Raw genomic sequence first — 13,283 nt, forward strand, 5'->3', positions numbered from 1 at the left:
CCCCTCATTCTAATTAATAAATTTTTACTATTTATTAAAACTGTTAGAACGTTAGAGTAGTGTTAAAGTGTTCAAATGAAGCTAGTTTCTCTAAGATGTGGATTGTATCTCGTACAGGTTAGACCTGCTAGTAGGCAACCTTAGCCAAAGGCCGGCACCATTTACAATTGGTGCTTCTCTATTCAGTATCTTATCACTCTCTGATGGTCATTCCGGAGTGAACATGCCTCTTTTTGGCAACTGGTCAAGAAGACCTCTTTCCAATGATAGTTCCAGCGATGTCATACCTCTCTCCAGCAACCATTTTAATAGAGTCACGCCTCTTTCTATAACTTTCTGATAGAGTCGTGACTATTTTCAGATGATTGTCTAGTCGTGTCGCACCTCTTTCTAAGGAGCGTTCCCACAACATCGAGCCTCTTATCAGTCATTATTCCAGTACTTGCACCTCTTTCTGGTTATTTTTCTGACAACAACATACACTTTCCTGGTAAGGTTCCATCTACTGGAACTTCTCTAGCCAGATCTTCCAATGATATTCAGTTTCTCATGTTTTCAATATAAGCAAACTAAGGTGGCTTCCCTAGTTTGTGCTTGACTAGGGTCCAATATTAGATTATGCTCGGTGCTAGTAAAAAGTTAGTACCTGACCCATTAAATAGGAGATGTGAATTATGTTTTCATAAAACAACCTAAACCAATTCTCACGAGACAAGCCCTAACACAAACTCAATTCTACATAAGTAAATCCAAAGACCTACACTAGTTTCCCAACTCAAAAACAATTAAAAAATAAATGCCAACAAAAAATCTCACCTTAAATTCCACAGAGGTCTTTGAAGGCTCCAAAGTCAAATTATATAAAGATCTTGGGCAGTTTAGGTTCAATAACAACGGTGGATATAACTGAGATCTACTTTGCTAGTCAATGTCAGAAACACTGTCGAAACTCATCGTTATGTTATTAAGTAATTTATGTATTATGTATTGGTCCTTTGGAAGCAAATCTTGAATTGATATCTGCATTATGAAGGTCAAGGAAAACAAAAACACCGTAAAAAAAGCATCCGATATATAAAATGTTAATCAAAGTTTAGTTTTTCGTTTTCCTTTGTACAAATAAATATACTGAAATAAGTGGATACATAAATATTGAAGGATCTGCAAATTAAAAAGTGGATATTAGGCAAACAAAGTGCAAAAAAGATAACTTATTACATCTCCTATCCATCAATTTGGGCATGTATACTGTTCATCACTGTGTAAACATCAAGACCTGAAATGTATCTTGAGAGTTTGAATGAACCATCACTTGCATTCAATTTGTTAAAGGAACACAGATGAATCCTGAGCCCACTAGACAATAGAGTCAATAGAGAAGGAGTAGCACGTGTGCAAAGCTATGAAAATGAACAAAATCTTAAGAAACCAGATAGGCCATATCCTTAAGTTTGCTGGAACATAAAAAACGGACCTATCAATATCAACAAAATTGTATGAGACATTGTGATGCACAAGGGTGATTCTTAGCAGATACTCTTTCATGGAATGCAAGATCCTCTTTGGGCTTCCAGATTATATATGCAAACAAAAAGATCAATCAGGACAGAGTACAGCTTTAAAAGTATATTTGTTTGAATTGTGAAAAAACAAGACGTACTTGGAGTGCATTTGTTTCCTTCCAACTGGTTGGCTGTAAAATACATCACAAATAACAACTGCAAAAAGAAAAATCCCAACAAATTTCCTTATTAGTAAACAACAGTCAACTCTTATATCAGTTAGGCTTATACAGAATTTACCTGTTTTACCAACATCTTGTCTACAATCATCAATTCCAAGGTACAAACACTTGCCCCATAAACAAATGGCAAGAACAAAGACCAACTTCGTAGTTTTATACCTATTCTAATGGATACTACCAACTAAAACTTAAAAACTTTACCTTCAAAACCTTACAATATCCATTTGGCCTCCCGTGAGTTTTAGTAACAATTTCCAACAAAGAAACATCAAAAGTAGAGCTCAGAGCCTCTCCTTTAAGGCCAAAGCCTGCTGGGAAAGCATGCATATCAAATGAATGGCAGTATTTTGATGTCGTTGGTGTAAAGAAAGCATTCGAAACCATAGTTAGAATGACCAGATGAAAAGGAAGCATAACGGAAGATGAAAGAAATAGAAACATATATTGTCTCCATAAGCTTGGCTATAAGTAACTAAGCACCTATATGTATGTTCCAACTCAACTTCAGCTAGAATAAATAATAAAAATAACTCAATATATAGTAGTGATCAACAAAATAAATATTTTTTGGACGCGGTACAGAAAAATAATATTTTTTTTTGCAAATGAAGCACCATGAATGCGATGTACAAGAACATTTTACAATATAAGCAAAACAAATGTAAGCATCAATATTTTGTATTGTGTACATCCGCACCAATTTACCTAATAACAAGTAAAACCACAAAATAATAAACAAAAGAACATCCGTAAAAAGATAATAATGAACACAAATGGTCAAGCAGCCTATTAGTTAGTAATGCATGTTCACACTCATTAAAAATATTATTGAAGAAATAGATAATCAATGATTTCTTTGTTCTCTATAGCAAGAAAATTATTTAGGGTCAATTCATTTATCTAAATGAACAAATGAAAAAGACCGGAAGGAGGAAGACTTTGACTGAATTGAAAGATCACAAGAAATGCCATTGATGCATAGAAGGAAGCAATCTACAATCTGCACCAGCATGCTTACAAATTACCAGCAGCCAGAAAACAAGTTACATTTATCAACATTTACACTGACAAATGATGATCCTTCCCAACCACAAACATTTCTGTCAAAGGCAGAAAATTTACATAAATAGGTCCATATTATATATTTAAAACATTTGGTCAAAGGGCTAACACTTTATTGACACCTGACCGTAAAGTTCTCAGTCCAGGGATTCTGCACTTGAACCCTTTAACATTGGCTAATACCCCCTGGAAATGGTTAGCCCACTTATTTCTTTTAATATTTCTGAATAGCTATACATTCAATTTTTTTTTAACTTTTTGTTTTGCATAGAAAATTACAATCCCAATCAGTACAACAATGAACTTCAAGACTTCAATGATCAATTTTCCTTATGCAAAGTAATTTTAAGGTATGGGTCCTCCTTGTACTTCAAATATTGAGGAAGTTCGAGAGCTCTTTCTGCAATCTTCTTGTCCTCGTGAATTTTTGCTACCAAAGCTTCAACTGATGGAAAGTTGGCCTGTAATATTGCAAGTAGACAGAGTGATATCACCAAGTGATATAAGAAAGAAAAGGGTAAAATAAGAGTAGGCCACAATACCTCCGGTCGTATGTAGCCCACAACAACTAGATGCAATTCCTCACCATAAAAGTCCTCATTGAAGTCATGAAGCAACCATGGTTCCTAAAAGTAAAGCTGTCTTTCAACAAACACAAAAAAGTCAAGAGTAAGGAAGAAACATATGTCACAACACACTTACAATTGTCTTCTCTGTGTTATTGAAGTAAGGATTCCAACCAATGCTCATGACCATCTTGTAGACACCTCGACCTGATAGTCCTGCCCATCCAAAATATACACCCGCTGGATGTTCTGAAAGAATGGCTGAATAACCTTCAGGGGATAAATTAGCTGAAAAAAATACGTGACCCCATAAGAATAGAAAAACACATCACTGTTGAGTCATACGAGGCAAGAAACTAATCTCCCATGCCCCTCCAACAATTGGAGGTGTTCGAATCCAAATAACAATTTGAAATAAAATCAAAATCTCTGGTATGACAGGCTCACAAGAAACTGAAATTCCAATAACAAACTTCTGATAAATTCTAACAGTCATTTCAAGTGAACACAGATAATGAGTCAAGCATTTATATTAGCCATTCAGCAGAAGGAATAAAGAAGAGAGCACACCTGTGGGGATCCCGAGAACCTTTGAGCTGCGCCCAAATCCCTTAATGACAGAACCACCAATACACCAAGGTTCTAAAGGCAAAGTACCTTCTATCCCTGCATATGCTTCCAGTCAACAATTAAAAGAGAAACCGAGTACACATCATACAAGTAAAGCAGTCATTAAGACTTACTATCTTGAAATGCAGGTAGTCCCCACTTTTCTAGTTGCAAATCTAGAAGAGAATTGATCACTTCATCAGCAGAAGTATAAAGATGAGACTGCTTTTCAAGAGATGGTACAGCAACTACTGCCATTTCAGCAGCCTTACCAGCAGTAACACCTGGTCTAACATATGTATCTGGTCGAGTTACTCTCACCAAGTTATGAGACAAAACAATTTACATCCAATTCAAAACTAATAGGGTATTGGGAGAGAAAAAAGGTCATATTCAGCCTAGAAAATGCAAAAGCAATGACAAGGAATTTGAACTCATTATCCATGAAAAAGAAAATAAATCTAATAAATCGAGAAATTGTAAATTACGATGTAAAAGTTAGTAGCTAATGTTATTCGGTCAACCGCTGCTTATCCATCTTAACATGTGTAAATTTGAGCTGAGCATGGAAAACTATAACAGACCTCTCGAGGTCTTTTGAGGAGAAACCCAGCCAACAGGTACCCTTCTTTTTCTTCCTTCTTTTAACCAGTAGTTAGATTTTCCAACATGATCCTATGCTTCTAATAGGATATACCTCTACATAATTTTTGAAGGTAAAAACTCACATTGAATCTTCAATGACAAGAAAGCTGGATGGATCCATGTTGAGTCTTTAGCTGCTTCAAGAAATCTTACAAAAGAAGATATTAAGTTAATTTGACATCCAGAGTACCAGATTATGAAATGTGGAGGACAAAGATAATCAATTTATCAAGTTTTACATTTCCGGAGATGGCTTTCCAGCTTTCACTTCGTCTCCTCCAACAATAGCTGAGAAGGATTCTTTCCATCCTGAAAACAAAAAAGACTATCTCAATCAAAGCACCATGCATAAATGCCATCTTATGTGCTGGACTGGCACAAAATACCTTCCTAAGGAAAGAAGCACCTCTTGATCAATATATGTTAAAACCCCACCTGCATGATGAAAAATTTTGGCCTCTATGTTAGATCTAGAAGAATTTGACGCCAATGCCATGGGTACACCATGACCCCTCAAATGGTTAATCAATCGATTGGCCCCTGGAAGAGCTTTGATATTGTGCCACCTATATCAAATTGATTAACAAAGTTTTATAAGAACTTTGAAGTGGAATGCATCTGCAGAAGACAATAGATATACAAGTTCCATAATTATACATCACAAGATCTCGCAAAGAATCAGAGTTTTACAAACTCAAAGGAAAGAAAAAAGTAAAACCAATCCAACATTGCTTCCACTAAGCAAGATTCAACGAAATCATGTTCCTTAAACCAACAAGGCCATAGATGAGTATATCACTCTTATTCCTTCTAGGGCTTCTACTCCTCCCCCTTCTCTCCCCTTACCCCAAAACGAAACAGAAGAACAAAAGAAAAAGGGGAAATTTCACCCCATTAAAATTTTAAAAAACAAGTTCGATATACAAGACACACAGATGATCAACTAATAAACAAAATATAGTCATCTCATTTTGATAAGTTAATGTAGTTGTTCCATTCTTGCTTGCCTCTTTTTTCCTTTGTTCTTTTTTGGTGATCTACATTTAATAATAAAATGAATATCATCAAAAGCAAAGAAGATAAAAGAAAGTAACATGCATATTTGCATTTTCTAAATTGGAGATGAAAATGTGTGGTTCTCCTTTTAGTAATTCTCCACAATTTTAATTACCATCCAGTTCCTACATACTTTTTAGTAAGGGTTTTGAACAAAACAAACACTGCAGAATAACTAGCTTGAAATTTATCATCCATGCTCCAGCTATAAAAGAGCAGAAGATTTTTACTTTGTAACATTTATCCTTTAGCATCCATTAATAGGATCTGAGGAAAATAGTCTGCCTACTAATATTTTAAGGCGAATATTCTTCCAACAGGCTATTCAATTTCAGTTTGTATGTTAATCAACAAACAGAAAGGAAAGGAAACTATGTTTGCTGGTTTATTACTTGTCAGACAGCATTGGGTAAAATTGCGAAAGAAATTCATCTGTCGACAATGGGAGCCCATAATCTTCAACAACTGCAGCCGCAGCTTCTGTTGGGGTTTTTCCTACTATGTGGGGAGCTTCTCTCCCATCCCATTGCTTTCCATACTTAACTAAGAAAGCCTTTAAAATCTCACTCACAACGCCATCTGTCAGAACAAAGAGATCAAATTAACATTGGAAAACCTGAGACTAAAGAGAAACGCAAATGCACACAAGGAAGACATTGGTAATACAAGGATCGATGCTATGCTGCAGTTAACTCTACAACAGAATGCCTAGGTCCAAATTTCTTTTGCACAAAAAGGACTTCATAGTTGTAAATTATTCATGCTTGAGAGCCAGAGTACATCTCAAGTTTCGGTATCGAAGTTTAAAATAGTTGCTGGCCCACTAAGCTTACAGGGACCTCGTATTAAGTATGTCCTCAGACGAGATAATTTGACTAGAGAATTTCAAAAGGATAAAACAATTATACTGCAATGATACAATCTACACTTAGAATAAAGATTACAAAACAGGAAAAAAAAATGAAACTTTAAATATCTTCATCCAAAATTTCAAATATTTCTGGTTATTTCATATTTCTATTGGATATGTAAAAATTGGAAGGAACTCTAGCGAATACTTTTTGAATATTAAAAGTAGTAATTCATATATCGAGAACTAATACCATGAATGATTTAGGTGAACAGCCAAGAATATAATTCGAGAAGTGTAAAGTCAAACAAGAAGAGTATTACTCACCTGTATTAAGAAGTGTGCCATCCAAATCAAGGATGACACCAGAAACTAGCTTCTTCAAAGTTCGTTCAACAGACATGGAGAGCAATATCTACCACTAGAAACAAAAACCTATATTCACATTATGTGAGTATGAGATATACTTGCACAATAATAAATCCAAATACATGAATTTAATCTTGAAGTCAAATGTAAACCGTAAATCAGATATACAATATCATTTTATCATAATTCAAGTAAGGAAGATAGATTGTCATTAGTCTATGAATTATAAGTATAAAACCATCTCAACTGTCGGAATGCAGCCGATTAATATGGATTACAATAGAACAAAAACTACTATTAATTGGATCTCATTTTATTCCTGGTCATCAAAACTGTATAAATCCATTGTATTAGTTAGAGACTTCCTTGGGCGAGTAGCACTCACGGGTAAGAAGGCTTGAGTAGCGCCCGATTTTCACTATTCTAAGAAATTTCTACAGTGTTGTGCTTTGGTCTCACCCTTGCTTAATTAAAGGCTATTTGCCCGAAGATACGTGTTTGGACGTTTTTCGCTCTCATGTTTAAAAGGAGAAACCAGAGTTTTAGTTCTGTCATAGAGGGCAAAGGTCCTGTTAACTATGACAGGTTTTGAGAAGTTCCTATGATTCTGTAAATGAAATACTTTTACCGTCTATGTGGTTGAGCGTTTGCTTTCTGAACGCCTCACAGAGTTTTCATCCTTTTATCCAACTTGCTTGGAGATTCTTTAATGCTGGAGTGGAGGGTCCTTATTCTCAAATTTTATAGATAATATATAGTAACTTGCCATTCCACATATGTAAAGAATCCTGTCAAAGTAATAAACATAGATACATGCATAGACTAAAACTCATGCTGACTCCATATTGCTCATTCCCAACTAGGGATGTCAACGGGGCCGGTCAAATCAAACTTGGACCTGTTAAAACAGATTTAGTAGAGCAAGTTAAGATCCAAAGCATCCAAAGTTTAATCAGGTCAATATTGGTTGGTTAACTTGGACTCAATAAAGGAGCATAACCCAACCCAATCAACGGAGAAGTTGTTCACGCTCTTTAGGATAGTGTATACACTCTCTATGCCAGATGGACAAAAAATGATTGTAATAATATCAATTCAAAATTATTTAGATGAGTAATAGGACGTTCACATAATTAAGGTGCCTTTTAAAAAATTTAGAACAACTTTACATGTCACTTTATGTCTTTTCTCTAAAATGAATAAAATCCCTCATTATTGTGATCATGAAAAATGGTGGCCCATATATACCAATGATGAAAAATTAACCATTGCATGACATATTTTATTGCAGGCCATGAAAGGAAAGGAGTCTATATCACATGACTAGGGCGGTCCAGCACGCACAACATGGAGGAGATATTAAAAGGTATACAATCTGCTCTGTTTGCAAAGGTACCTATTTAACTGTGTGACACTCTACTGGTGAAGAGCCAAGTTATACAAGATATAACTGAGATTTACAAGGTACCTATAACCTATTTACATATTAACATAGTGTATGGCATGTAGTCGCTGACTTTGTTTATTGTCTACCTACACTTTATCCTTCCTAGATTTCACTTTACGGGCGACAATGGGTATGTTGTTGTAATAGACTATATGTTCAATTTCCTTGACTTCTTCGTGTGTTTAACCCTATATATTCTGGCAACCCTTAGTGAAAATTCCGACTTTCTCCCCTATGTGTGTTTTTTGGTCTTAACAGAAGTGGTGTATAAGAGGACCAGTACAAATTAAGTTGAATTAGTATAATCAACAAATTCCACACGTGCACATTCAATTTAAGCTCAATGATCACAACAGAGACAAAATGTTAGGTGATTTTTGTATCTGCTTTAAGTTCTCATAGAAAACGAACATTAGCTACTATGTCGAATATGTGTCTCCCGCTGTTCTCCATGAAACTAGTGGCTTGCCTCACAGTTGTTCAATCGCTTCTCTAGGAGATAGGAAATGTGGTGCTAAATGAGTTCATGCTACAACCTTCGTCCGAATTTTAAAATACCCTCATACCTTCTCTGGAGACATAGATCTAGATTACTGCTACCTACGGCATTCCACTATTGACCATAAAGATACCAAATTTTCCTTAGATGTTTCGATTGTGGTATAGGTAGAAGGAACTGGCATGTAAAAGCCTTATGGATAAGGTTTGAAATGGTGAATTTGAGGTAAGAGTAAAACCAATTATTCAATACTTGTGCTGGTGGAAGTAGTAGGTACTCAGTGAAATAGATGAACATTACTGTTATGAAACAACAACATAACCAACGTGATCCCATAAGTGGGGTTTGGGGATGATCATTCGTTATGAAAAAAAATAATTTATATTTGAGGAAGCTTATAAGTCATGTTAAGTATGTTTTATGTGTTTACTAGTCTTGTCCTTTAGTCATGAATTTCTCACAACAATTGACATTATCCTAGCAACTTCCTCTTTAGAAAGAATTGTTAAATTGGACAAGAGAATCAATTTTCATGTGGCCAACTAGCCAAAGCAACCAAACACTAACAAGCTAAGCCATTACACATGAACTAATCATCTATAAAGAATTGTTAAATTTCACCTCTTTTTTTCTTAAAGTTCAAGAAATACAAATGTCTTTAGCAACCATTTTCTTGTTCTTCCTCTTCTTTTCTACTGTTGTTTCAGCCAATGAGAAGACATCAGCCTATGAAGAGCTTCAACATTATGACTTCCCAATTGGCATTCTTCCTAAAGGGGTGATAGGCTATGAGTTGAACTCAAAAACAGGTGAATTCTCGGCGTATCTCAATGGCTCATGTAGGTTCATGTTGAGTTCATATGAGCTATTTTACAAGCCTGTGATAAAAGGTGTTATATCCAAAGGGAAGCTTAGGAAATTGAGTGGTGTTAGTGTTAAAGTTGCGTTTTTATGGGTTAACATTGTTGAGGTTAGGAGAAGAGATGACAATCTCCAATTCTCTGTTGGATTTACTTCTGCAAATTTTCCTATTAGGAGCTTTGACAAATGCCCTCGTTGTGAATGTGGATTGTATTGGGTTAACGAGGATGATGGGGAGCCTAGGCAAAAGCTCCTCATGTCTTCCTCGTAGAGTACTCTAGCAGTGACGTAGGCAGAATTTTATGATTATAGCACTTTTCGATTTATTGTAACAACTTGTCTTGTCACAGGGTTTAGTTGAACTATACTTTCTATTCAAAATTGATGCTGCTTAAAAGAAATGCCCTCGTTGTGAATGTGGATTGTATTGTGTTAACGAGGATGCTAGGCAAAAGCTCCTCGTCTCTTCCTCGTAGAGTCTAACAGTGGCGTACACAAAATTTTGTGCAAGCAGTGTTATTTTATTATTACAGGTCATCTTGTCATGGGGGTTAGTTCTGAGGCTGTCTGGCTCCAAAACAACCTAAATTTGAATATATTCGCATTGAAAACTTTTACTTAGAAGGTAAAACACTTTCTACCGGAGAGGTTACCAACCTCAATTGGCTTATGCATCATATTGTGGAATGCATACTTGTAGTTGGTTCAATTTTTTTCTTTTTAAATTTTAAGAATAAGTAAGCTTGTATAAATGAGAAAGTTGGTATTTTTTGTTTGATAGTATATCTAAAGCTAAAAGTTAGGGGAATTATTAGGACAAAATGTAACGTGCATCATCTATTTTCTTCATATAACATAAAAATATAAGCAATTATTGTGTCTTCTTTCTATTTAGAATCAATCAATGTAATATACTAGACTCTAGTAGTGGACAAGATAAAAGCTAGCTGTCATTATTTCTCTTCATTGCATCTTAAAATATGCGCATCATCTTGGTTCAAATTTTCAATCAATTAATTACGTCTCAATTTTATTAATTATAAATAATAATATATATAAATATATATCTTGTTCCATTTTAACCATTCAAGGAATTCGTCTTAGTTTAATTAAACTATTTTTCATACTATTTTGCTCTATATTATAACTTGGCATAATATATAAATATGTCATTTAGTTTGGTCCTAACTGACATTTATGTCCTCTAATTTTGAGTGTGTATAAATAGACACTTAAACTTGTATAAAATTGAACAAGTAGACACATGCGTCCTATATGGTATAATACACGTAGGACACCACATATGACAAAAAATTGTCATGTAGAATGCCACGTAGAACAAATGTGTCTATTTATTTAATTTTATACAAGTTTAATGTTTACTTGTGTACACTCAAAATTAGAGAACATAAATATTAATTGAGACCAAATTAAAAGACACGTTTATGTATCATGACTTATAACTTTCTTCCTATATTAAGACTTGCAATTGATGAGCCTTGATTTGAATCTCAAATAAGTGTTTGGTTCAACTAAGTGTGATATTATATATAATTCGGTATGACTTTTTTCTTGGTAGATAATCATAATGTTCGAATTAGTTTATGCGTATTAATTTTATAGATATTTGCTATTTCTAATTCTGTATATCTAAGCTTAGATATGTGAAAAGAAATCACTTTTAGTATTTGCATTTGCTGAAATTTAAACTTAAAATCTTATGATTCTCAATTCAATTCATGCACTATTAAATCTAGCCGTTAATTACATAGTACAACAAACAACAATAATTAAGTGCCTCATATTCTAGCTATTATAAACAACAATAATTTAAGTGCCTCATATTCTAGTTATTATAATTTAGAATATTAGATTAGTGGACAAGTTGTGCACTTCATGGTTCACTATCTATTTTTTTTTGTATTCATATGTTTAATGTTTTTCCATGTTGTGTTCCTTGTATACTACTGTTCAACGAATCTGTCTTTCATCACTAATTCCACTTGTCACTCTATTACACACAAAAAAGCTCACGCCACCAATAAAAATGACAGATAAACTACTTTATCGGATTCATTTTAGTTATCGTGTTTATTAAAAATAACTAATTTAAAATAATTATCATTTTAAAAATAAAATAAAATATATTGATTAGTTATTTGTTTTAATTTTTACCCTTACTTAATTGCTATGGATAGAGATTAATGTGATTAAAAAGACAGTAGTATTAAATTAAGATAAAAATAATAATAAAGACTAACGTAATCAAATTAATTTTTTATTAAAATTTTTTGGGGCAAAAAAGAAATATGACAAATAAAATGAATTGGAAAAGTATGTATAGTTTTGTGATGACTTGGAGAACCTTGTTGATTGAATTTTGACATGTCAATTTAGGTCTTGTCATGTTTAACAGTGTTCCACACTTTATAGTATGACTAGAAAAGTCATCGAAATTTTTATAATATCTTAGAGGACAACAAGTGGTGTTTCCTATTTGACGTAATATAAAAAATTATGATGGAGTGATAAGTCGTCATGCTTTATTTTTGAATACAAGTCACGGATTTGAATATGCAAATAAAATCATTTTTGATCAGGAGTGTTTCACTTCATGGTGAAATTTTTTAACGTGATTAACCTAAATTAGTTGGATCTCAAAGTAGGTGGTAAGTATATACTCATCTTCATGATTAATTAGAAGTCTTGAGTTTAAATTTAGTCAATTTTAGTCGGCTTTCGATGTGAATTTGGAAAATAGAGCTCGAAAACTAGTATCGAATATCGAGTGAAAAAGCAAAAATAAATAAAAATACTTTGACGTGTAGTAGATTTTATCAGCGTTTTTTTACTGATAACTCATTTTACAATATGAAAGATTGAAGTTATATGCGTAGTAATTGAATACACATCCATTGTTTCAACTAATTTAATTTATACACAAGAAGATGATTAGGCAAAACTTTAATTAATTAATAGCCATGAATGATCATTGAGTGCTATCAATTTCTGGCCATTCATTCTGACATTGGATTAGTTAATACGTATTTAAAATATATTCATTCACAATGTAAAATAAATTTTGAACAACAACAACAACTCAGTGAAATCCCACAACGTGGGGTTTGGGAGGGTAAAGTGTACGCAGACCTTACTCCTATCACGGTAGAACGGCTGTTTTCGAGAGACCCTCGGCTCAAAAGAAGCATAAAAAGAGGTCAGATAAGACTAAGAAGTTCAAAGCAATATGGGAAAGCAAATAACGAATAACGCAAATAACGAAAGCTACACAGATAGAATAGAGTAATCAAAGTACAGAAAGTAATAGAGAGATACTAACAGAAGTCAGAGCAGAAAATATTATAGTGTGCTGATGCGCCTACTAATACGGAAGAATAACGAGAGAATACGGAAGAATAACAAGACTATGTACTAGCCTTCTATCCTAATATGTGTCCTCCACACCCTCCTATCTAAGGTCATGTCCTCGTTAAGCTGTAATTGCGTCATGTCGTGTCTAATCACCTCTCCCCAATATTTCTTCGGCATACCTCTACCTCTTTTGAAACCATCCA

General features: G+C 34.0%; 1 protein-coding gene and 1 pseudogene across 3 annotated transcripts; one reads left to right on the forward strand and one right to left on the reverse strand.

Annotated features, from left to right (window-relative positions):
- Positions 1–2,824: 2,824 nt before the first annotated feature.
- Positions 2,825–7,662, reverse strand: LOC129899603 (bifunctional riboflavin kinase/FMN phosphatase-like; annotated as a pseudogene). The gene is made up of 11 exons (XR_008769561.1): positions 7,530–7,662; positions 6,860–6,967; positions 6,075–6,261; positions 5,062–5,192; positions 4,866–4,935; positions 4,710–4,774; positions 4,116–4,270; positions 3,943–4,038; positions 3,509–3,660; positions 3,349–3,432; positions 2,825–3,267 (listed from the first exon to the last, which is right to left on the reverse strand). The product of XR_008769561.1 is annotated as a bifunctional riboflavin kinase/FMN phosphatase-like (transcript).
- A 449-nt stretch (positions 7,663–8,111) lies between these two features.
- LOC129899569 (uncharacterized) lies at positions 8,112–10,240 on the forward strand. 2 transcript variants are annotated; one of them, XM_055974578.1, is made up of 2 exons: positions 8,112–8,267; positions 9,555–10,240. In XM_055974578.1, the coding sequence occupies exons 1-2, from the start codon at positions 8,249–8,251 to the stop codon at positions 9,977–9,979; spliced, it is 444 nt and encodes a 147-aa protein (XP_055830553.1). In that variant the 5' UTR covers positions 8,112–8,248; the 3' UTR covers positions 9,980–10,240. The 2 variants fall into 2 exon arrangements, 1 of the variants encoding a protein (XP_055830553.1); XR_008769551.1 differs by lacking the exon at positions 8,112–8,267 and adding an exon at positions 8,274–8,365 and having other exon boundaries at positions 9,555–9,629.
- Positions 10,241–13,283: the final 3,043 nt, after the last annotated feature.

The sequence above is a fragment of the Solanum dulcamara genome, chromosome 8 (genome assembly GCF_947179165.1).
Source record: "Solanum dulcamara chromosome 8, daSolDulc1.2, whole genome shotgun sequence".
NCBI lineage: Eukaryota > Viridiplantae > Streptophyta > Magnoliopsida > Solanales > Solanaceae > Solanum > Solanum dulcamara.